At 48.6% G+C, this 22,359-nt stretch overlaps 1 protein-coding gene across 1 annotated transcript; it reads left to right on the top strand.

The window, feature by feature from the left end:
• Nucleotides 1-20,688, top strand: Coq2 (coenzyme Q2, polyprenyltransferase). Its single transcript, XM_052198617.1, has 7 exons — nucleotides 1-282; nucleotides 6,079-6,245; nucleotides 10,819-10,940; nucleotides 12,893-12,978; nucleotides 14,768-14,901; nucleotides 16,981-17,169; nucleotides 19,933-20,688. The coding sequence occupies exons 1-7, from the start codon at nucleotides 30-32 to the stop codon at nucleotides 20,104-20,106; spliced, it is 1,125 nt and encodes a 374-aa protein (XP_052054577.1). The 5' UTR covers nucleotides 1-29; the 3' UTR covers nucleotides 20,107-20,688.
• The last annotated feature ends 1,671 nt before the right edge of the window (nucleotides 20,689-22,359 follow it).

The raw sequence follows: 22,359 nt of genomic DNA on the forward strand, positions 1-22,359 counted from the left end.
CGTCACCAATCGGCGTCCAGCCTAGCGCCATGCTGTGTTTGGGAGGCGCGGGGTTAGCCCGGGGCTTTCGCACGGTACGGTCCTCATGGCTGCGTGGTCCGCGCGGACTCCCGCTGGCCCTGGTGCGCACCGCAGGGGCTTCGGGCGCGCGGGACCGGCGAGCCCCGGCCCCCGGGACGCAGCGCGGGCGAGCTCTCAGCCTGTCGGCCGCGGCCGTGGTGAACTCGGCGCCCCGCCCGCTGCAGCCCTACCTGCGCCTCATGCGCCTGGACAAGCCCATCGGTGAGTGGAGCGGGCTGGGCTGCGCGCTCGCTGGGCTGCCTGGCGAGCGAGTGCACGCCCCGGTCCTGCAACCGAGCCCCCGGGAACTGCGGCTCCGCTGCCGGCGTGATGCACCCGTTGGGCAGTCACCTCGAGCCTCGGTCAGGACCTTAGCCAGGGACACGCAGATTTTCCTACGCTCTGAGCCCAGGGTCCCGGAGGCGGACATTGATAAACATGTATTCCCAGACCATGCCACATACTCCAGACCATTCAGATGTGGTCAGGCGCACCTTTGCTTTCTCGAAGCTTTTGATTGTTGATTTGCAGTTTTGAAGTATTTCTGCATTCACTGGTTTTCCATTCTGCCAACGGGCTTGTAAGTAAGACTGTTGAAATTAAGGCTCCTCGTCAGAACCAGACCAGAAGGATCTCAGTTGTGTTGATACTAGGCTTTTTTCCCTCATCACCGGTTACAAAGATTTAGAGCATCTGAACACAGCTGGGTATCGTGCTTCCAAACTGCCCATCACCATAAACTCACACAATCCTCCCTATGTCCTTCCTTTTCTTTGTCTTTTTCATTAAAGTGCTCATGTACTATTGACACCTGTGACACAATATAAGCTTCGTCTGCACGGAAAACTTCTGTCTAGTTCCATAAAACTATGCCCAGAGTCACCCAGCCTTAGTGGCAGAAAGAGCTAGGAAAACTACCAGCTTTGAAAGAGTTTGTTTCTGATTGGAAAAGACAGTTGATGACCTAGAAAGTATGGAAACAAGTATCAGAGGTATAGGTCATGCACAGGAAAGAACTGACTGTGGGTCTCCAATGCTTGAAAAACTGAAGAAATAGTACTCCAAAGGAAATGCTATATTACAGAAGAATAGAGAGATCTTGGAGAAATACTTTCCAAATCCAAGGGTAGCCAAATATGATGGCTCACATCTATAGTTTAACATCTAAGAAGCTGAGGCAGGAGGACTGATTCAAGTTGCAGGCCAGTTTGGGCTATATATTCCAAAATAAAAAACCAAACAAACAGACTTAGTGCTGAAACATTAAGACTAGGAGGCTGACCTGCAACCCTGGAAAGATGTAGGAAGAAGTGGAGACGAGGCTAGACTGAGGAAGAGAGAAACAACAGAATTCTAGCTCATTTAGATGTTGGTATGTACAGTTTCAGTGTAGGGAAGTGCATGCCAAAATTATTTGTTCTGCCTTTACCTATCCAGGACCCCCAACTTGGCCGCGTTTGGGTTTGGTGTTTGTTTTCAGTCAGGGTCCCATATGTGTCTTTGGCCAACCTTAAACTTCCGCCTCCATGCCTGGCTGGACCTGTTTTATTTTGTGTAAGACAAGGGCTTGCTTTGTACTGTAGGTTGGCCACAAACCCTGGAGCTTGTCCCATGTCCAGGTGACAAAGGAGGTAGAGTGGTAGCAGCCAGGCATCACTGTTGATATTTGAGATGGGAATGTTCCCTGTGTGTGTAGGATTTAAGCACCGAATCACAACAAGGAGAGATTAGAGTATAGACACCTATTAAGTGAAAGGCAGGTGTTGTGTAATGCAGGGTTTACACAAGCATTTTATAATTCTGTTCTTAGATTCTGGGTGACAAAGGTACAAGAAAGACCTGCAGGCACACCAGACAGATCAGCAGCTGCCATTGTTTCTGTTTTCATAAGCATCATTAATCTAGCAGCTGTGCATTCTGCCATGTCACGGGACTCTAAAGTAGGCATGAGCTGCAAGCCAGACCTTGTGGGTTTGAATCTTCAGCTCAATCCAGTGGATGGCTTGGATAAATTACTTCATGTCTCTGCACATTCATTTCTTTCTCTATAAAAGGAAAGTGCTAACGTTGACTTTATAAAGTCAGCCTTAACATCCATCTAAATACTTGTCTGCACATAAGGGCTCCAGAGGCGTTAGTCACTATCACTAAGGAAGTGGAGATTAGAGAGGCCTGCCTTTGTAGTTATTTCTGTTGAGTACCTTAAGATACTGGCCGCATGCTTTGATTCTAAATAGACAATCACAGGGTAACGTTCACTCCATGGATGGTTTTGGACTCCTACCATGTGTCAGGAGCAGAAATTGTTAGTAGAATCTCAGTTTAATATTTAAATGCTTGTCTCTTAAGATAGCAAGACAGTTATTGTTCTACTGTATTGATGTTATACCTCATTACTTTCCTAGAGCAGTATTAGTTGCTGTGTTTTAGAAGGCAGTAAGAAAGAGTTCTTGTTTCTCGGCACTAGGAGTGAACCTCAAAGGGCCTTCCATATGCTGGTCAGGACTTACCCCTGGGCTACATCACTGCTCAGTCAACCGATGTCATTTCAGGAAGTTTTGGCAGGTTTTGGCAAGTTTTGGTGCTCTGTCCACCAGGTTAGCAGTCTGTTTCCCTCTTCCCTGCAGTTGCTGGTGAGAAATGCAGCATTATGGATTCTTAAGCTCAGTCTACTAGAGCATTTAGCTCTGCCCATCCCATTCAGAATCTGACAATTTTATTTCCTCTCCAAGAGACTCTTTCCATTTTATAATAAACATGTTGTCTACCTGTTTGGCTTTTCTCACTACCTCTGCACCTTTCTTCACAGAATAACTGTAAGGAATGAAAGTGTCACAGGGAAGACAGAAAGGAATGCCCCTGTAGTCAGTGGGGACAAAGGTAGGGTTTTCTTGGGCTCGGGACTTGGGTATGAGAAAGGAATTTTTCACTTAAGGTTCTGCCAGACTACTGGTTTAGAGTTCTGTCTTAATACTGTGACTTTGGGCAAACCGTGCCTCCATCTCTCAGTTTCTGCATTCCTTACCTTTCTCTTGCTGTGATAAAGCCCCAGACTGGGCTCACGGTTCCAGAGGATAGGAGTTTGTCATGGCAGAGAGCCTGGCAGCAAGTCACAGCCAGAGCAGAAGCTGTGAGTTCACATCGTGAACCACAGACTGCACAGACAGTGGCAGCGTCTCACTCCCAAAGCCTCCCTCCAGAGGCCCGCTTTCTCTCAGGTTACATCTCTGAAGCTCGCAGACAGCACTGCCCACTGAGGCCACTTGTCCAAACACCAGAGCCTATAGAGACATCCCCTCAGACCATCCAGCTAAAGTTAGTGTGGTAGAACTCCTGCCTTAGTGTCTGCTGTGAGAACCTGCAGGGTTTGCTACAAGCTCTCGACAGAACTGCTGTGTGCCTGGATTCATAAACACATAGTCTATGCTTTGAGCACTTTTTTCTTATATCAGGGGCTCAAGAAATATTAATATTATTACTTCAAGAGTTCAAGAAAACTGTGCCTGTAGTCATGTGTGTTATATATGTTAATATACGCTGATCAGTCCGTTCCGGTTGTATTATCAATATAGATCTGTGGTAGAGTGCCTGTAACTCACATAAGCCCCAAGTCCTATTCCAGAACTGTCCTCCTTAATACTGTCATGTCATTAAATCTAGTGAGGTAGGTGTTCATTTTCTCTGTCTTCTGCCTTCAGCCTGTTTAGTGCCTAGTATCTGCCCCCTCCCAAGTGCTCGCCTGCTGCTCCTGTCAGTGAGCGAGCACATATATACATAATTGTGATACAGATTTGTAGCCAAGGAGAGGCTTGCTTCACTGTGCACTGGGCATCATGTAGCCTAGGACTATTCAGAGGAGACTCCAGTGCCAGCTGCACCAAGCACATGGTGATGAAGTTGTTCCTCCTCTGGGTCTCAGCTACACACTGTGCAATGTGAGCTTTGCCCTGCTCTTTATAAAGAGCAGCTGTTTCTGTGCCTCACTATGTGCTCCTCCCTCCGTAAGGTGGTGTCACTAATGACACTTCCTTTAGGACATGGTGAGCGTTGGGTGAGTTTATATGCATAAAGTGTTTACAGTGCTGGCCAACTTCATGGGCACCCAGTAGATGATAAAGGATTCTAAGTGCGTGTCTTCCCACAGCATCCTGGGCTCAGGCACTGAGCTGGCCACTCCCCAAGGACTTTACCCCCTTTTCCTCTACGTCCTTCCAATGCCAAAGATTAAATCCAGGGCCCTGGGCATGCTAGGTAAATACTATCACTGAGCTACATATCCTCAGTTCTTGAGTTTTAAGACATCACACTGTGGGGCTGAGGCTGGTCTAGAACTCAGACTCCGCCTGTTTTTGCCTCTTAAGTGCTGGCGTACAGGCTTATGCATCTCACCTGGCCCCTTTTCTCTCATATTCCTAAATCAGGATGTAGCACTTCCATCAAGCCTGTCATCCCGACACCAAGGATGCTGAAGCAGAAAGACCTCTGGAATTCAAGTCCGGCCTAGGCTAGACAGTAAGGCCTTGCTTGTGTCAAGCAAAACAAATCCCTACAGCCTTTAGACTTTACCTAACAGGCAAGGTGTGCAAAGACTAGTGGAAAGACTGCCATTTTTGAAATAGAATACCAGGGGTCATTTGTAAGTCTCTGATCTGTATAATATACTCCATTTGGTTAGTGTCATCTAGTTTGTTGTCTAAGCATTAAAAGTTAGCCCCCTTTGTGCACACGGCTTCACACAGCTGAGCACCGAAGGCCAGAAAGCTCCGCTGAAGTACCCCTTAGCCCAAGACCATGCCCGCGAACTCTGCCGACTACAGGAAAGGGAACTTTTAGTGTGTCCTCAACAGTTGAGCCATCTCTCCAGCCCCTTTGCCCATTTCTTTTTAATTTTTTTTAAGAGAGTTGTTTTGTTTTGTTTGATTTTTTTTAAAGATTTATTTACTATATTTATATGACTAACTGCACTGTAGCTGTCTTCAGACACATCAGAAAAGGGCATCAGATCCCATTACAGATGGTTGTGAGCCACCATGTGGTTGCTGGGAATTGAACTCGGGAGCAGTCAGTGCTCTTAACCACTGAGCCATCTCTCCAGTCCCTAGGGTAAATTCTTATTTGCTATATGGTTACAGATTTATTTTCCCTTGATTTGATGGGTGTTGGTGGTGTTGGTTGAGTAGCTTTACTTTGCCCTTGTGACAGGGTCTCACTGTGTATCTGGTTAGCCTAGGACTTGATACGTAGACTTGGCTGTCCTTACCTTGGTGCCCCTGCTTTCGCCTCTTGGGTGCAGAGTATGGATGTCCAACACCACACCTGACTTATTCTTCCCGTTTTATTAGGGAAGTTGCTGTTTTGTTTTGTTTTGCTTTGTTTTAGACAGGGTCTTGCTCTGCAGACCAGACCAGCCTTTGAGCTCTTGAGACAAGTTTCACTATGTAGCCCTGGCTGGCCTGTAGCTTGTTATGAGGCCAAGCAGTGTGCCTGATATCTGAGATTAAATAAATTCTGGTAATTAAAGGCATGCACCAGGAGAGGAGTCCCCAGTGCTGTGGTTCCAGCAGTGGCCTGTCACGTCACTTATGAACTTTGGGATGTGGTGATTATGTTGGGTAGTTGGGGTTTTGCGAGGGGGGTGGCAAGGGGGAATTGGTTGGTTTTGTCAATTTGACACAAGCTAGAGTCATCTGGGAAGAGGCAGCCTCAAATAAGAAAATGCCTGCAACTCTGCCTGAGGCTTTTCTTTATTAATGATGGAGGGGCTAGCCGACTGGGAACAATGCCACCCTGCTCAGACGTCCTGGGTGGAGGGAAAACTGGCTGAGTGAAGCCGTAAGCATCGGCCCCTGCCTGCAGGTTCCTTTTATGATGGACTGACGGGGATGTACACACCAGATCAACCTTCTTCCCCACGCCGCAGGGTCAGTTCCGGCAGCAGCAGGCAGATGGTGACTGAGCAGACGGAGCAGTTCCTGGCTTAACTTTGTTCCTTTCTTGCGTGTGGTTTTGGTTTTATAGGAACCTGGCTGCTGTATTTACCATGCACTTGGAGCATTGGCCTGGCCGCTGACCCAGGCTGTTTTCCAGACTGGTACATGTTGTCACTTTTTGGCACTGGAGCTATTCTGATGCGTGGAGCAGGCTGTACTATTAATGACATGTGGGACCGTGACTTCGATAAAAAGGTAGTTTCACCCTGGGAAGGAACAGAGAGGCCTCCCTCATTTTTTCAGAGCACCTGATGACATCACACGGATACCAGTGAAATCCACCATTGAAGGTGGCTCGTTGGGTAGCCACTGTTGAGAAATTCGGTTCACTTCTCTTCCGGCAGAAGAGCGACCAAAGGGGCAGGGTATGTGCTGGAGTTTTACAAATGATTAAAATGTGGGAGACAAGGGTAAGGAAGTGGAAGGTAGGAACCTTTTCACGTCTAAGAGATGTCATCCTTCCTTCAGCCAGACCTTAGTTTAAATGACCCTCGGTGCAGGCATGTCAGCCTTGGCGTCAACCTTGGCGCCACCACAGCCTCCGCCCTCCCTTTGCTCTCCAGCTCCAGTGCCCAGGCAGCCGCAGCCCAAAACTACTGAGTGGGAGATTCCGAGCTGCCGTGTGTACGCTTTAAATTGTTCACTATCTGAGTGTTAGCACAGAGCCCTTCTTCTGAAGTAGTCTCACAGGAGTCCTGTTTAATCCTCAGTTCTATAGTCAGTTCTATTACTGTGCCGTAAAAATATAAACATATGCTATTGAACAGTTCTCTCTCTCTCTTTCTTTCTCTCTGTCTCTCTCTCTCTTGTGTGTGTGTGTGTGTGTGTGTGTGTGTGTGTGTGTGTAAGCAGGGTGGAGAGGAAGGTGTCAGAAGGCATGTGGTTAAGCACCTCCATGCTATGCAGACATTGGGCCTGTTTGATTTCCAGCTAATGCAAACCTGATTTGCAGGTTCCCATTTCCTGGGTCATTTTTCGTTCTGAGTACCTTATGAACGAGGCTTCAGATTTATGTTTAAAGTAGTTCAGTGTTCCTTTTTAAATGTGCAATATAAGGTTTATGGAAAATGAAAAGGGGGGCTTTAAATTAGCACATCTGTGAGTAATGGCACGCTCTTTTATAGAAATGGACATTGGAGGCTAAATTATCCCAAAAGGATTTTGTTCTCAGCTACCTTCAAAACTAATCTCAGGCTTGAGATTGGAAAGTTGGGAATTTGAAGAAGATATGACACTTTATGTCTGAGTTGCTTCATCCTGACTTAGAGACCACGTGAGAGCCACACACTTTACCTGTGTTAGCGCTGCTCAGATGTCTGACTTCCGCCCCTAAGGTGGACTGGGCATGCTTGCTCTTATCATTCCCATGGGGGGCGGGGAGCAGCCAGGACGCCCGCATCCCAGGAACCAGCGCAGGCTGTAAGGGAGAAGGCGGCAGAGCCAAGGAGCCCCAGGAGCACCGCTTTCTTTCCTGGACTCTTCGTCACCTCAGGGTCTCAGGCTTGGAACTGAAGAGGCCAGCAACCTGGGGACACAAACGGGCACAGGCACAGCCAGGCACCGACAAACACCTCCTCCTCCAGGAGCAAGAGTGAGCTAATTCCATCTGGAAATAATCAGACAGCATCCACAGTTCCTTCCCCTTGCTGAAGAGTTGTCAAAAGCCCAACTAAAACAAGGTTGAAATGAGATCGAGAGGCCGGAGAGGTGGTTCAGTAATTCAGAGCACTGACTGTTGTTCATCCAGACGACCTGGGTTCAATTCTCAGTGCCCACATGACAGCTCACAACCAGCTGTGACTCCAGGTCTAGAGGCTGTGACACCCTCTCCAGGGTTCTGCAAGCACAGGCCCAGAGGTGATGGGCAGACATAAGCAGAACACCCGTACAAGTCAAATAAAAAGGAAAGAGACAGACTCTGAGACACCTACAATGTTTGGATTTCAGGTAGAAATGCTGAGAAATGCCTGAAGAAATACAGCTGAATGTCTGAAATTTGGCAAAAGGCGAAAGTCCATTGTGTAAGTACATTTCATGAAGGCGAGCACCTAAGAAGTAGGTAAGCAACGCCACTGTAAGAGCATCGCCCTCAGACTGTGGACAGAAGAACGTCTGAAACTCTAGGATGCAATGGAAGACTAGCGCTGACGTATAATTCATAAAAAGAAATACAGCTAGCCGGGCAGTGGTGGCGCCGCATGCCTGTAATCCCAGCACTCTGGGAGGCAAAGGCAGGCGGATTTCTGAGTTCGAGGCCAGCCTGATCTACAGAGTGAGTTCCAGGACAGCCAGGGCTATACAGAGAAACCCAGTCTGGAAAAAAACAAATCCAAAAAAACAACAACAAAAAAACAACAACAACAACAAAAAAAAGAAATACAGCTACATTGGATTTCACAAGAATCAATGTATATGTCAGAGGCCCTTTTAAAAGGATTAAAGATATGCACTAGCAAATATTTCAGAACCATATAACTACCAGGATACCAGTATAAAAAAAAATTTAAAAACCAAACAGAATAAAAATCTGATTAATATGTAAACAGAGCTGTCTCAACAGAGATGCTTAGATTGCAAGTAACACAAAAATATTTTGTTTTTTACAGCATCATTAGCTTTGATTTATTGATTTATTGCAAACTTGAACCGCAATAAAACATCATTATATAGGCACTGGGTGACTGCAGGAAACACAGTGCCAGGGCTCACTAGCCACCAGCAGAACTAACTGCCTGTGCATTGCTGGTGGGGAGGGTCCAGGGACGAGCCACATCTCAGATGGGAGCCCGGCTTGTCGGTTTACTCTAGGTGCACACCTGTCGCCCAGGTGGTGGGCTGCATCCTGGGCTTTCTTCCATAGAAATAAGAACAGTTCACGTGACATTTTTCCATATGAATGTTTGTAGTTGCTTTGCTTGCACTAGCTCCAAACTGGAACAATCCAGTTGTCCTTTATTATCTGGGTAAACAATGCATGGTACACTTATACTATGGAAAACTTCAACAAGCGATCCTTGCAACAGGGTGGTGAGTTTCCAGAGGATTGGGTCAAGAGAGAAAACCTGAGAGGACTCCGGCCGCATGCTTCTGCACAGGCAGTGCTAGGTGGCGGGGAGCAGGGCAGTGATCAGTTCCTGAGGAAACTAGAGATCCTCGGGGCGGAGTTTATAGATTCGGTCTTACTGATATAAATGTGAGGTTGCATATAGGATGCTATCGATGGAAGGTATTATATAAGGGCTTATGGGATTTCCATATTCTTACATGCACTTATCACAGTGCAAGGCTTCATTAAGATGAAGACATCCGGGCGTGGTGGCACATCCCCTTAATCCCAGCCCTGCAGACGCAGGTGGATCTCTGAGTTCAAGGCCAACCTGGTCTACAGAGTGAGTTTCAGGACAGCCAGGGCTATACAGAAAAACCCTGTCTTTAGAGGGTTGGGGTGGGAAACCAGCCACCCTTTTCCATGTTCTCCAAGAGTCTTGGCTGTGTTTTGTCATGCAAGAAAGCATAAGTGTTTCATAGTCATCAAGATGGTTTTGCTTATTTAAATTTAAAAATGTCATCTATTTCCTTTAATGGACGAGGTACAAGTATCAGGCTAATTGTAACCTGTTTCAGTTCCCTGTGGCAGCCTTACACATCAGCAATGGCGCGGCTATGGCTCAGGGATTGCCTAATGCTCTGACTAGTACATAGTGCTCATAGTGTGTTGCTGTTGGGGCGCTCGGGTTTGTATGTCTGTTGGCACATGGTTACAATTTACTGTCTGAGTGATTGTGTGGCAGACATCAGAAGTGTCGACTCCAGTGTGAGACTTTCCCAGATCCCAAGTTCCTCACCTCCAGCAGCACTCAAGTTTTCTTACTGTGGTCTTGTGGTTGGATTTGGTATAACCACATCACATGTCAGGGGGAGTAACAGCAGTCATCGGTGTGCCTAGCAGCACTGTCCACGCTCCCCAGCAAATTTACCATCAACATTTCAGCATAGTCAGCTGACATCTCAGAGCAGAGACCCGTTCAGTAGCGTGGCAGAACACTGTCGCGTGCCACCGCGGCTCGTCTCGGACTTGGCGCTTCCGTTCTCAGAGCAGGACGTTGGCTTTACTCAGTGTCTGCTGCGTTCCTGTGACTTTACCACCTTGCCTGTGTGTGGGAGCTGGACGTGCACTGCTGAGCTGAGTGGCTACGCTTCTAGATTGGGAAGACACTTAGTTTGGAGATGGGGTGGGAATGGTGTCACCGACTTAGCCCTTCACGGCCACTTGAAGCCATTTCAGTAGGCAGTGTTGGTTCTTGATGGGACTTCAAATGCTGACTTCTCTGTTCCTATTTGTGCCTAAGTGCCTGCCTTGGCTCTTCACTTTAACATGCTTTTGTCTGCATGTACATCTGCTCACCAGCAGAGGGCAGCAGACCCCTTTTATATTACAGATGGTTTGAGCCACCATTTGGTTGCTGGGAGTTGAACTCTGGATGTCTGAAAATGCAGCCAGTGCTCTTAACCGCTGAGCCATCTCTCCAGCCTCACCTTAATTTTGAAATAACCTTTATTTGTGTGTGTGAAGGGAACACTGCTCATGAGGAAGTCAGTAGCCCTGGAGGAGGGAGGCTTTTCTGTGGGTTCCGAGTCCTCAGGCTTGGAGCCAAGCGCTGGCCCTGGGCCCTGAACACTTCGGTAGCCCACGAGCATCTGTTCGCCGCTGTTTAAATGGACAATTGAATTGGCATCTGAATTAAGGTGTCTGTTCTCCTGTGTTGAGGTTGTGAGGACAGCAAATCGCCCAATTGCTGCTGGAGACATTTCAACCTTCCAGTCCTTCGTCTTCCTTGGGGGACAGCTGACCTTGGCGCTGGGCGTTCTCCTGTGTTTGAACTACTACAGGTACATCAGATGTGGTTTCACAGTGTGTGTAAAATATCTCCTCTGGCACAGAAAATGTGGGACTAAAGTAGGGTTCTCTTTATTACAAATCTGCTTGCTGACCCCTGTGAGGACACAGGTCACAGGTCCAGGTCCCTGTCATCTCTGCTTCAGAGGCACTGCAGCCAAGAGCAGCCTCACTTGGGAGCACGTGTGAGCTCCCTCTAGGTGCTCCTGAGAGGACAGGAGCACATCCCTGGGCTCTCAAGGGTGTGTGCAACCATCTGTGCGTATAATTTTACCCACGCGGCCTGTTTTTGCTGAGTGCCTGGAAGCAGAAGTGGTTAAGCTCAGTTAGCAAAAAGTGGAACCATGTCTTTCCCAGAGCCTGTAACTAGTCAAAACAGCAGAAGGGAAAAATGCGAGAGCCCATTCTTGGGGCTCTTAAATAGACCCAACATCAGACGGCTGCTTTCAGAGTGTGTCCTGAGTGAGGAGAGGGCCAGCGCTGAGCGCCCACAGAAGCACTGCACTGTAGAGAATGGCCTGCTCGCCTCAGGCCCCAGCCTCAGGCTCTAATGGTAGAGGAGGCTGCGTTAGATGAACTTGGAGGAACCTGGGAACATCTTATGTTTCTGTGGCTGTTTTCTCTCTCTTTTTTGTTTGTTTGTTTTATAGATGTTTTTGTCTTTTCCAGACAGGGTCTCAACTATGTAGCTCTGACTGTCCTGGAACTCACTCTGTAGACCAGGCTGGCCTGAGACAGAGACCCGCCTGCCTCTGCCTCCCCCTGCGGGGATTAAAGGTGTATGTGATGTGCGGTTTTCTCTTTCTTGAGAATGCCTGCTGTCCAAGAAGGGAATCTCCCCAGTCTGATGAGCTCCGTTGGACCCATGGGGAGCTAGCTAGGCGAGTGACTTACTGGGCGAAGTCCTTGCCACATGAGTATGCCTAATCCTTAGCCCACGGTAAAGTCAGGGATGGGGTCCCAGCACTGGGGAGGCAGGGTCAGGCAGATCTCTGGGGTTCGCTTGCTGGCCAGCCGGCCTCTTCCGGTGGACAGCCTCCAGGTTCCAATGAGTACCTTGTCTCAGAAAGCAAGGTAGCACTTCTCAGGATCACATCTGAGGTTAACTTTCCTCATCTCTCATGCACACACACAAACACATGCATACACACATGCATGTACACACACACACACACACACATGTTTACTGCACACGTTGGGATTTGCAGGCAGATTGGAGGCAGCCAGCAGTACAGGGTGGGTTAATTGGGACTGGAGCCAGGTTGGTGTGAGATGTGAGTCTCGCTGTCCTACGGATGAGCTGGGTGACACTTGGCTCCTAAATCACTCTGCGATTCAGTTTCCACTCTGTAGAGTGTCTGGGGAAGGACTGGAGGCGGGTGTGGGGTAGGAAGGGGAAGGGGGGAACTCTGGATGTGGGGGGTGGGGCTGAGGTCCAGTCTGTGGTGACCTCACACATGGTGACCCTTTCTTTGCCTTGAGCCTCACCCCCACTGTAGAACGCAGTGACTGCCTCTACTTAAGAGCGCACACATCCAGCATCCACTGCCGTGGTGCCCTAATGACTTCTAACAGTAGTTAGAAATTGGTTCCTGGTTCTAGAAACAGGTTAGCTGTGAGTCAAAGATTCACAGCATTTCAAACAGTGGGGTGAATTAAAACAAAGGAGTGAGATTAAAACTGCATGTTGCCTAGTGAGGATCAGAGAATAAACTAACAGAGTCAAGCACTATAGTAGCACCTAATCCATGGAAGCACCCTGCGTGTGAGCTTTTGTTTCTAGTCGCTTGTGTGACATGCACTTTCCTAATCCTTTCCTACAGTAGGTAAAGTCAAACACTAGGAAAACATTTCACAAAAATATCTTGCAATTATTGTCACTAATGACTTGAAAATATTTACTGATTTCTGAATGACGCACTAATCCTGTAGCTTCTGTTTCCAGCATAGCCATGGGAGCGGCATCCTTACTTCTTGTCGTCACCTACCCACTGATGAAAAGAGTCACATTCTGGCCTCAGTTAGCCTTGGGTGAGTCTCTCCACACGGCTGCCGTGCTTTTGTATCCTGCACAGGGTGTGTGAGTGTGTGTGTGTGTGAGTGTGTGTATGTGTGTGTGTGTGAGTGTGTGTGTGTGTGTGTGTGTGTGTGAGTGTGTGTATGTGTGTGTGTGTGAGTGTGTGTGTGTGTGTATGAGTGTATGTGTGTGTGTGTGTGTGTATGCGAGCATGTCAGGTTAACCATCAAGTTTTACTAAGAATAAGTTTTCATACTTTAAAGGAGTTGAATTAGTTATTCTCATTGTCTAAGAAATCTTACATATTTATTAAGATTATCAGGATTATTATTTTTAAGGAGTGCCTTTTAAAACTCTGATGTCACAAAAGGGTGTTGATAAACAAACAAACAAACAAATAAAACACATTACTAGGGGGTTGGGGATTTAGCTCAGTGGTACAGCACTTGCCTAGGAAGCACAAGGCCCTGGGTTCGGTCCTCCGCTCTGGGAAAACCAAACAAACAAACAAACAAACAAACAAAAGGGTGTTGATGAGAGTATGCTACAGAGTTCAGAAGGAAGGGAGGGAGGGAGGGAGGGAGCACCTGAGAGGCAGAGGCGAACTCTGATAGCTTCGAGAGCTCCCACGCGCTGACGCTTTAACACACACACATCTGCAGTCTCTCTGGCTCCATTAATAGCCTAGGAGTGGCTAAAAGGCGACCTCCACGTGCACCCCAGCGTCGGCATCACACACGGAAGAACTCATGACAGAAGTGTTTTTCATGGTTGGAAAACCTGCTTCTGCATCCCTCCTGTTTCTAGGACACTCTGAATTACTCCCAGGCCAGTTCAAATTCTGTGAGCCATTTTTCTAGTAAATACAAGAATCAAAAGACATTTCATGAAATAAGTGAGGACTTGACTTGTCGGAAAGTGTGGTGGAACATTTTCCCCTCGTTGGATAGCCTTCCCCTCCCTCTTTCTTGCTTTCATTTTTTTTTTAAATGTAGAAAGTAGTGTTCCGGTGGATTTGGGAATCTTTTGGTAAGGGAGTACAGGCCTTTCCTCTCCACAGGCCAGTATGCTGAAGTTGGTACAGTTTCTCCCAACAGGCATCGAGTCCCTGCTTGTACCTCACCAGGCACTCAGAAGACACACGAAACTAAAACACAGTCGCCATTGTTGTGGCGTAGAGGACAGCGGACAGGCAGGCCGTGGAAGCACATTGTGACAAACACGACTGGGTGGGACGACAAAGGAGAGGGGCTTCCTCAGTCCAGGAAGGGTGTTCTGAATGGGAACAGACAGTGTAAGAAGGGGAAAGGTTTCTGCAGAGTGGCCTGAGACAGTGAGCCAGGGCCTGAGGGAGCTGAAGACCGACAGCGTCTCCACTCGAGAGCCGAGCACGCAGCCTGCACTTAGGGAAGGGAAAGATCAGCCCCCCAGGTAGGAGGCAGCAGCTGCCAGCCTGTGGGACGCTTCAGCCCACAAGGAAGCTGCCCTTGCCCGGGAGTCGTGAGTGATGGCTGTGCTCTTGTCCCACTGCTCAGAGGGGAGGCAAGGAGCCGGCAGCCGGCATTTTCCTTTCACTAGCTATGGTACTTTAATTACTAGTTAAACTCGCTGGGCCTAGTCTGTTGCTTTGTAAGATGAATCAAATGAATGCCAACCACAGAGGCTGAGAAGATCCCGTGAAGGACAGAGCAATGGAGCAGGCGTGGCAGTAGTGAGCGTGTGGCCCGTGCTGAGCCCCGCACCCCATCTTCCTGTGCAGTGCTGACATGCAGTCTACCCCCTCTTCCTCTGTCACCAATGCAGGGCTGACTTTTAATTGGGGTGCGTTACTCGGATGGTCTGCTGTCAAGGGCTCCTGCGATCCAGCTGTGTGCCTGCCTCTCTATTTCTCTGGAGTTATGTGGACACTGATATATGATACTATTTATGCCCACCAGGTAAAGAAATGATATCTTTCTTAACTGTGGTTTAGCTGCTGCTGTTTTCTAAGAACTGTTCATTTCTTTGTTTAGTTTGGTTTTAGGGTTTTTTTTTGAGACATTTCCTGTTACCCAGGCTGGCCTTGAACTTACTGTGAGGCCAAGGATGACCTCGAGTTCCCAGTTCTCCCGCCTCTGCTCCCTAAGATGGGATTACAAATACGCACAGAGACCTTAAAATAAGAACCAGATTAAAATGCAAGTTATTTTCCTAAAAGGAAGGTGATTCACAGTTCCCCTGTCCAACAGACTTTCAGCTCGTGCTTCTGTTTGTTTACTCGACAGTTGGGCTGACTGTTCACAAGCATTTATTAGTACTTAGGATGTTCCAGGCACTGGTTTAACGCTGGTCAGCTCCCTAACAGCCTGCATACAAGGGATCTTTGTTGCCCCCGTTTTATAAATAAGAAGCTTCCCCATCGTTCCCTGGGCAGTGGAGAGCAGAGCTGAAACCCAGGCCCAGACCGTCTCCATGCTTGTGTGGGAATGAGCATCTCCTTTTGTAGTTAGTTTAGTTTTACAGTGTTTGAGACAGGGTCTCATGTGTCACAGGAGGCTGTCCTTGAACTCCTGTCCTTCATAGCCTCAGTCTCCGGGTCCCAGGCATAATCACTCACCATGTTCTAATCCATTCTTTGTCATTGTTACTTGAAGTACAACAAATAAATGGTCCCTTGACTTGAAATGGAATCACAGTTTTAAATATAATGATATGTCTATCCTGGCAAACCAAGCTCTTTCTGAGTTCTGAGCATTATAAATAATATTCTCCTCATTGAAACTTCAGAGTATTGTTCTTAAGGGTCTGGGGAGGCGTCTCCACAATGGAGAGCACCCATTGCTCTCACCGAGGACCAGGGTTTGGCTCCCAGCACCCCCCTGGCGGACCACAGGTGCCTGTCGCTCCAGCTCCCAGGACTCTCCACCCTCGGGTCACCTGGCAGACACGTAGACACTCACATGCACACATAAATTAGAGTGGCTCTGTGGTCAGGAGCACTGGCTCAGGCGCACACATCCTCACAGCCCTTAGTACTTCCTGCCTGGTTTGCTTGGGGTGCTTCATTTCTGCTTTTCTTGGCTCATGGCCGTTTATGTTTATCCTTTTACCAGCTGCTGAGGTCCAGTTGACAGCCGTCTATATCCAGTGAGTGTGTAACCATACACACCATGTGAAATGATTAGCAGTGCCCCCACACAATTAGTTAACCACCTGTGTGTCTAGTGAAGATACATTTTTTTAGCCTAAAAAAGAAAAGGTGATTTATTATTTAGTGTGTGTGTGTGTATGTGGGCGAATGTGTGCACTCTCTCAGGGACAGAGGGTGAGCAACAGGCTCCTCAGGGCCCAGTCCTGGAGGAGGGGATCAGCTGGGCTGAGAGGGAAGTGGTCGCGTGGCTGTGCGGTGAGCTTTTTATGCTTCTGAGATATAAGCTAGAGCGAAACAGAAGGGGGAGCCCTGGAAGAATGGGGCTCAGCCGAGTAAGACTTGAAACTGAGCATGGCGGTGCACACCTGTAGATGCCAGCACCCAGCAAGCAGACGTGGACGGCGGCAGCGCTCTGTGAGTGCCAAGGTCAGCCCAGTCTACACAGCAGGTTCCAGGGAACATGGAGAGACTGTCTCAAAAATAATATAAATTATGTTAATTATAATAATGTAAGGATAGAAATTATAGCTGCATCATTAATAATTAATTGTATCGTGTGAAGAGGTAAACAGTTGATTTTAGTCCTAACTTAGTAAAAGTCTAATCCCAAATCATGGTGGGTTCGTAAGTAGCAGAGTGGTGCACAGGGAGGAACTGCTGGTGCTTCAGTGTGAGGAAGTGAAGTCCTGCCTATCCACCGCGCACTGTTGTGCATCTCCCGGTTTTATAGACTGTGATGTATCTGCATGTCCTCTGTGGTTAGAGGAAGTGTTGTATGTACGGCCTTGTAAATATATTGAAAACGGCTAGGTGGACTCCTTAGCAAATGTAATCCTCATACTACTGAGTTCAGTATCAAAACCCGATTTTCTCTTCCTGGTATTAGGACAAGAAAGACGATGCCCTGATTGGCCTGAAGTCCACAGCACTGCTGTTCAGGGAGAACACCAAGCAGTGGCTCAGTGGCTTTGGGGTCGCCATGGTGGGAGCGCTGAGCCTGGCAGGAGCCAACAGTGGGCAGACCGCCCCCTACTACGCGGCCGTGGCTGCGGTGGGAGTGCACCTGGCCCACCAGGTTTGACCTTCTCCTTGTTCTCCTGGCAGCTTCCCTAGGGTAAACCATGGAAAGTAGTAAAACAAAGTAACCACTGCTCACCAGGCAGGGACTTCTAAAACAAATGGCTTGTGTTGCTTTGAATTGCTGCTCCCTCCACATCAGCTTGTCGTGTTAGCATTGCTGAGTGTGTGGCACAGGCCTTTGATCCCAGCACTCGGGAGGCAGAGGAGGCACATCTGTGAGTCCAAGGCCAGCCTGGTCTACAGAGTGAGCTCCAGGACAGCCAGGCTACAGAGAAATCCTGTCTCACAACGAACAAGCAGCGGCTAAACAAGCAAGCAAATGCAATTAACCTTGTTAAGTTAGAGAAAAAACATAAACATACATTTTTTTTTCTCCTTGATTTTTCTTAGATTACTTCTGATATGTCTGGGAAATCTTCAGCTACAGCCGAAGCTTGTGGGTTGAATTCATTAGTCCAAAACAATCTGATAACCTTTTTTCTTAAATATTTATTTACTTTATATATATGGGTACACTGTCGCTGTCTTCAGACACACCAGAAGAGGGCATTGGACTCCACTACAGATGGTTGTGAGCCACCATGTGGTTGCTGGGAACTGAATTCAGCCAGTGCCCTTAACCACTGAGCCCAATCTGGTAAACCTTTAGTAGTAGTAGCAGTAGTAGTAGTAGTAGTCGTAGTAGCAGCAGCAGCAGCAGCAGCAGCAGTCATAGTAAGGCCAGGCGGACGAAGGTGCTTACCACCAAGCCTGATGGCCTGAGTTTGTTCCCCAGGGCCTTCGTGGTAGAAGGAAAAAACCAGCTCCCTTGCGCTGGCTTCTGACCTCTGACCTCTGCAAGTGCACTTTGATACACATGGGTGCCACTGCTGTGGGCACCATGGCCAGGGAAAACACAGATCTGGAAGGAAGTCGGCAATCCCAGCGTCTCAGAAAGCTAAGCCAGGAGGATCACAAGTTCAAAGTCAGCCAAGGCACCTTAGTGAAACCTGATCTCAAAGGGAAAACAAAGGGGTCGGTGTTAGGGAGTCAGGGAGCTTGTGTAGCATGAGCGTGGCCCTGAGTTCAAATTCCAGCACCCAAACAGCAACAAAACCATCAGGAATTGCTAAGCATGTCCAAGTTCTGCCTAGAAAACAAAACTGTGCTGGGGACATTCACCTAGCACCACCATAGCCCCAGGCTTACAGTGAAACCTGTGGAGAGAGCCTGTAAAAGGACCAAATCTAAGTGCCTGCGTCCGGCTGTGGGGTTTTCTGCATCAGTGTTGTAGTTGTCTTTGACTAGAATACAAAGGTGTTCACAGCCTGTGTTTAGGTCATGTGTTTACGGCTTACTGGGGCCTGCATCAGTGCAGGCAAGGCTGGAGTGGCCTGGACCACAGAAAGAGTCAGATACCCAGCACGCCCCAGCCGTAGGATTCCTCAGTGCCCCACCATCCTCCCCTTGAGACAGTCTCAGCCCCTACTGAGAGTTGACAACTTGGCTCCACAAGGCCCAGATTCGCCAATTAATTGTCTAGTCTAAATAGAAGTGTATACTAAAGTGTTAGGCGGCAAAGAAGGGGAAATACACAGCATCTGTTAACCACTAAAAATAGGTGTGGGCCAAGTGATAGTGTAAACGGCCTCCGTGGTCCCAGTTTACTAGTTCAGTTTTCCTGTTTGTTAACGATAGTCTCTCCATGTAGCCCCGGCTGCCCTGAAATTCTGCTATGTAAAAGGAAATCCCGATTTTGAGTCTGCTGACGTCTTAATAGAAAAGAGAGTTCAGGCCAGCCAGGCACACTGTGCTCATCACAGCCCAGCCTCAGGATGCGGAGGCAAGAGGGTGCACAATTCAGGACCAGCCTCAGCTATACAGTGAGACCCTGTCCAGAAAGGGAGGGAAGAAGAAGACGTTAAGTGAGGCTGTTTGGGTTTCTCTGCAGGGCTGGTGTGGGGAAAAGAACACGTCTGACCCGGGCGACTGGACCTAGGTCTGGGTCTCAGATCCCCTGTGAGCACAGGAGTGAGCTAGAAGCACATGGCAGAACTTGTTTGTTTGCTGTAGTAACGTAACCCAAGAGGGTCTCCCTCATTTAGTGAGTGAGAGCCAGGAACGTGCAGGGTCTTTCTCAGTTGAAAGACTGCTGCAGAAAATAAGGCTGAAACCCCAGACGTTAGCTGCAGAGGCCAGCGTGAGTTCCTGAGTGACAGGAAGGCCTTTCCAAGGGCGAGTGGGCTCCATTCCTGAAGTACTCAGGCCCGAGGTCTTTGATTTTAAACTTTTTAAAAAGTATTGCAATCTTCACATGTACATGTGTCTTAGGAAAGGGACCCAAATTGAAGCATGAACTTCACATGTGTCACGTCTGTCTTCGTCATATAGCCCAAAGGTGCTTCTATACAGTCATTTCAGAGTTACCTGAATCCTCATGGATTCGTCACAGAAGCCACCTGCGGTGTCCAGCCACTGTGTTGGTTTGGGACATTGGAATATTTCATAGCCTTTGATGAGAGAAGCCCAGTGTGTGGTTAGAGCCAGGCAGGAGAGTGGGTGCTTCGGACAGTCTCACAGCCTGGGCTCCTGGGGCACAGCTCCACTGCTCCCCGTGGGAGATGTTTGCATTTTCCCCACGTGAGAACACGGTTGGGATCTAGTGAGGGCTTCCTATAGCCTAAGTTCTGTAACTAAAACCTAAGCCGTCTCCCGAGCATGTGCCGCGCTGCCTACGGTCCTAGGTGCATCCTAACGTGGCTCCGTGTTCTTCCTTCAGATTTACACTGTAGACATCCACAGAGCCGAGGACTGCTGGAACAAGTTCACCTCCAACCGCACAGTAGGACTGCTCCTGTTCCTGGGGATTGTCCTTGGAAATCTGTGCAAAGAACAGACGGAAGAAACAAAAGAAGCCGAGGCCACTAGAGCAGGAAGGGAGCAGACCAGCTGAGCTCGGCCCTCAGGAAGCAGAGGCAGGAAAGCCGCAAGGTCGGGGCATCGAGCACACAGTAGGACCACAACTCAGAGGAGCAAACCAGGTAGAGTTGTAGCTCATAGGAAGAGTGCGTGTTGTGCCCAAGGCTCTGCGTTCTCCTAGCAAACAAACTCATTTGTAAAGCTCTCAGGGCTTGAGACCGCATTGTTAGATTGGGATGAGCAGTCTGTTAAAGAAGAAGCACTCGGGCCCCATGTGCTGGACTCACTGCAGCCATGCCAGCCGCCTCCCAGTCACAGCGCCTGTCCCAGGGACCTGGGTGGGGTAGACGCCAGCGCTTACGATGTGCGATCTTCTGTCCTTGTTCCTTCTCATCTGAAGTTTCAGGAACTTGAGAAAACAACTGTGCGACTCATCTAATGGTTTCTGTGAAATGGCCGTGTGCTTTTCCTTATTTGTCAGTGGAGCCTCCTGTGAGAAGTTGAGGCACATTATTCTCTGCTGTGCTCTTCACTCGCTGTCAAAGCTGTAAGTCAAGAAATCATTCTGATTCTGGAAGCTTTAGAAGAGTGTAGGCAAATAAACGTGTTACTTACATCCATATGCGTAACTTCATCACAGCCCTGACGGGAATGTTGATGTGTGTTTGTGTCCTCTGGTCCTAGTCTGTGGGATGGTAACGCATTACATAAACGAACTCTTTCCTCCAGTCACCCTTTCAGTGTGTGTCTCTCAAAGCAGCCAGAAAACCGAAGTGAGGTCACGTCATTCCCCAGCCCACTCTCCAGGGTCCCCGGTCACTCGGGACACACCAAGTGTGACTGCTGGCTGGCTGTGAGTTTCCATCCCTTGGTAACTTTCTCCTTCTATGTCTAATACATGGTTTTGTTGGTAGGTGGGTTCATGTCCCAAGTGCATGCCGTGCCCACAGAGGCCGGAAGAAAGTATCAGATCCCTGGTTCTGGAGTTAGCAGACAGTTGTAGCTGCCCTGGGAGTGCTGGGAATTGAACCTGGGTCCTCTGGAATTTCAGCCTGTGCCCTTAACCACTGTGCCATCTCTCCTGCCCCACCAGTATTTCTTTCAGTCTCTGTTCTTGATTGCTTGTTTTTTCCTTTGTATTATCAATTACTAAGTGGAGATATAGTGTACTTGGTGTAAGCAACTCTCACCGACGGCGAGGAGACCTCGGCATATGGCGCTGGGCCGCAGTGAGCATCAGCTTGAATGGCGGTAGTCAGTTACTCAGTGCTGAGAGCTCTCAAAGCAGCAGCCCTACGTGCCTCACAGCAGCGGAATGAGGGAATCAGGAAGGAGCCAGGAAAAGCTTGGAGGGAAGGAGATGACAGCTGGGTGAGAGACAGCCCTGCTGTGCACCTGGGAAGCTCTCTCCCTGTCTGTTATCTCCCTGGGCCGAGGGGCCTTCGGGCTCAGGAGATGAGGTAATAGGAGAGGGAATGAGGAAACTGAGAAAGAAAAGTGGAGGGGTGAGGGGGGCTGGGGGACTCAGAAGGGAGGTGAAAGCCCGGCAGAGCCCATCAGACAGTCCGGAGAACCCGCACTTCCCCACAGGGAGCTTTCTGCCTGTTTCAGCTTTGACAGACTTCTGACTTCCTGGGGGAAGAACCCAGACCCCTGGACAGCCAGCCCTCGGCTCAGAGATGGTTGAAATGCTTCAGTGAGAAGGGTGAAGGCAATGAACTTCAATCGTATTTCATTTCCCTACGTGTGCTAACGAAAGTGACACAGAAAAAAAACTTAAAATTAAAGAAAAATCTCAGTATTCATGAGAAACGGGATGGTCGAATCACAAGCCCTCTCGTTTGTAAAGATGCTTTGACTTAATCAAGTTTTAGCTATTTTTACTTTTTCTTACCGCATTAAGACTGAAGACATTATATGGATGGATAAGGGGGAGACGGGAGCAAAGGGGGAGTGGGTCCCAAGCCCCAAGAATGACAGAATCAACCAAGCTCGGGTCAGGAAGGAGCCCAGGGGCTTTCCCAAGTCCTGTCCAGGACCACTCTGCCCCAGGCCAGGTGAGGGGCTTGCTGATGTGACAGGGTGCTGGTCCGGCCTTGGAAAATGTGCTTGGTGGAGACTGGCACCGTAGTCCACTTCTGTGGGTAGAACGGAAATGGGGCAGAGCCTTAGAACTCAGTCTGCTGCATCCATCCTTGATGGTGGGGAGGAGGCAGGACAGGAGTCACATGAGTGAACTGCATCCCGGCGGCCACCTCGCCTGTTTCCTGGTACCCTTGCTGAGTAT

Source organism: Apodemus sylvaticus, chromosome 11, assembly GCF_947179515.1.
Source record: "Apodemus sylvaticus chromosome 11, mApoSyl1.1, whole genome shotgun sequence".
NCBI lineage: Eukaryota > Metazoa > Chordata > Mammalia > Rodentia > Muridae > Apodemus > Apodemus sylvaticus.

Coding starts and splice junctions, on each gene's coding strand:
- Coq2 (XM_052198617.1), top strand. CDS start 30: ATGCTGTGTTTGGGAGGCGCGGGGTTAGCCCGGGGCTTTCGCACGGTA. Junction 12,979..14,767: donor CTGGCCTCAGTTAGCCTTGG/GTGAGTCTCTCC, acceptor TCACCAATGCAG/GGCTGACTTTTAATTGGGGT. Junction 14,902..16,980: donor ATACTATTTATGCCCACCAG/GTAAAGAAATGA, acceptor TCCTGGTATTAG/GACAAGAAAGACGATGCCCT.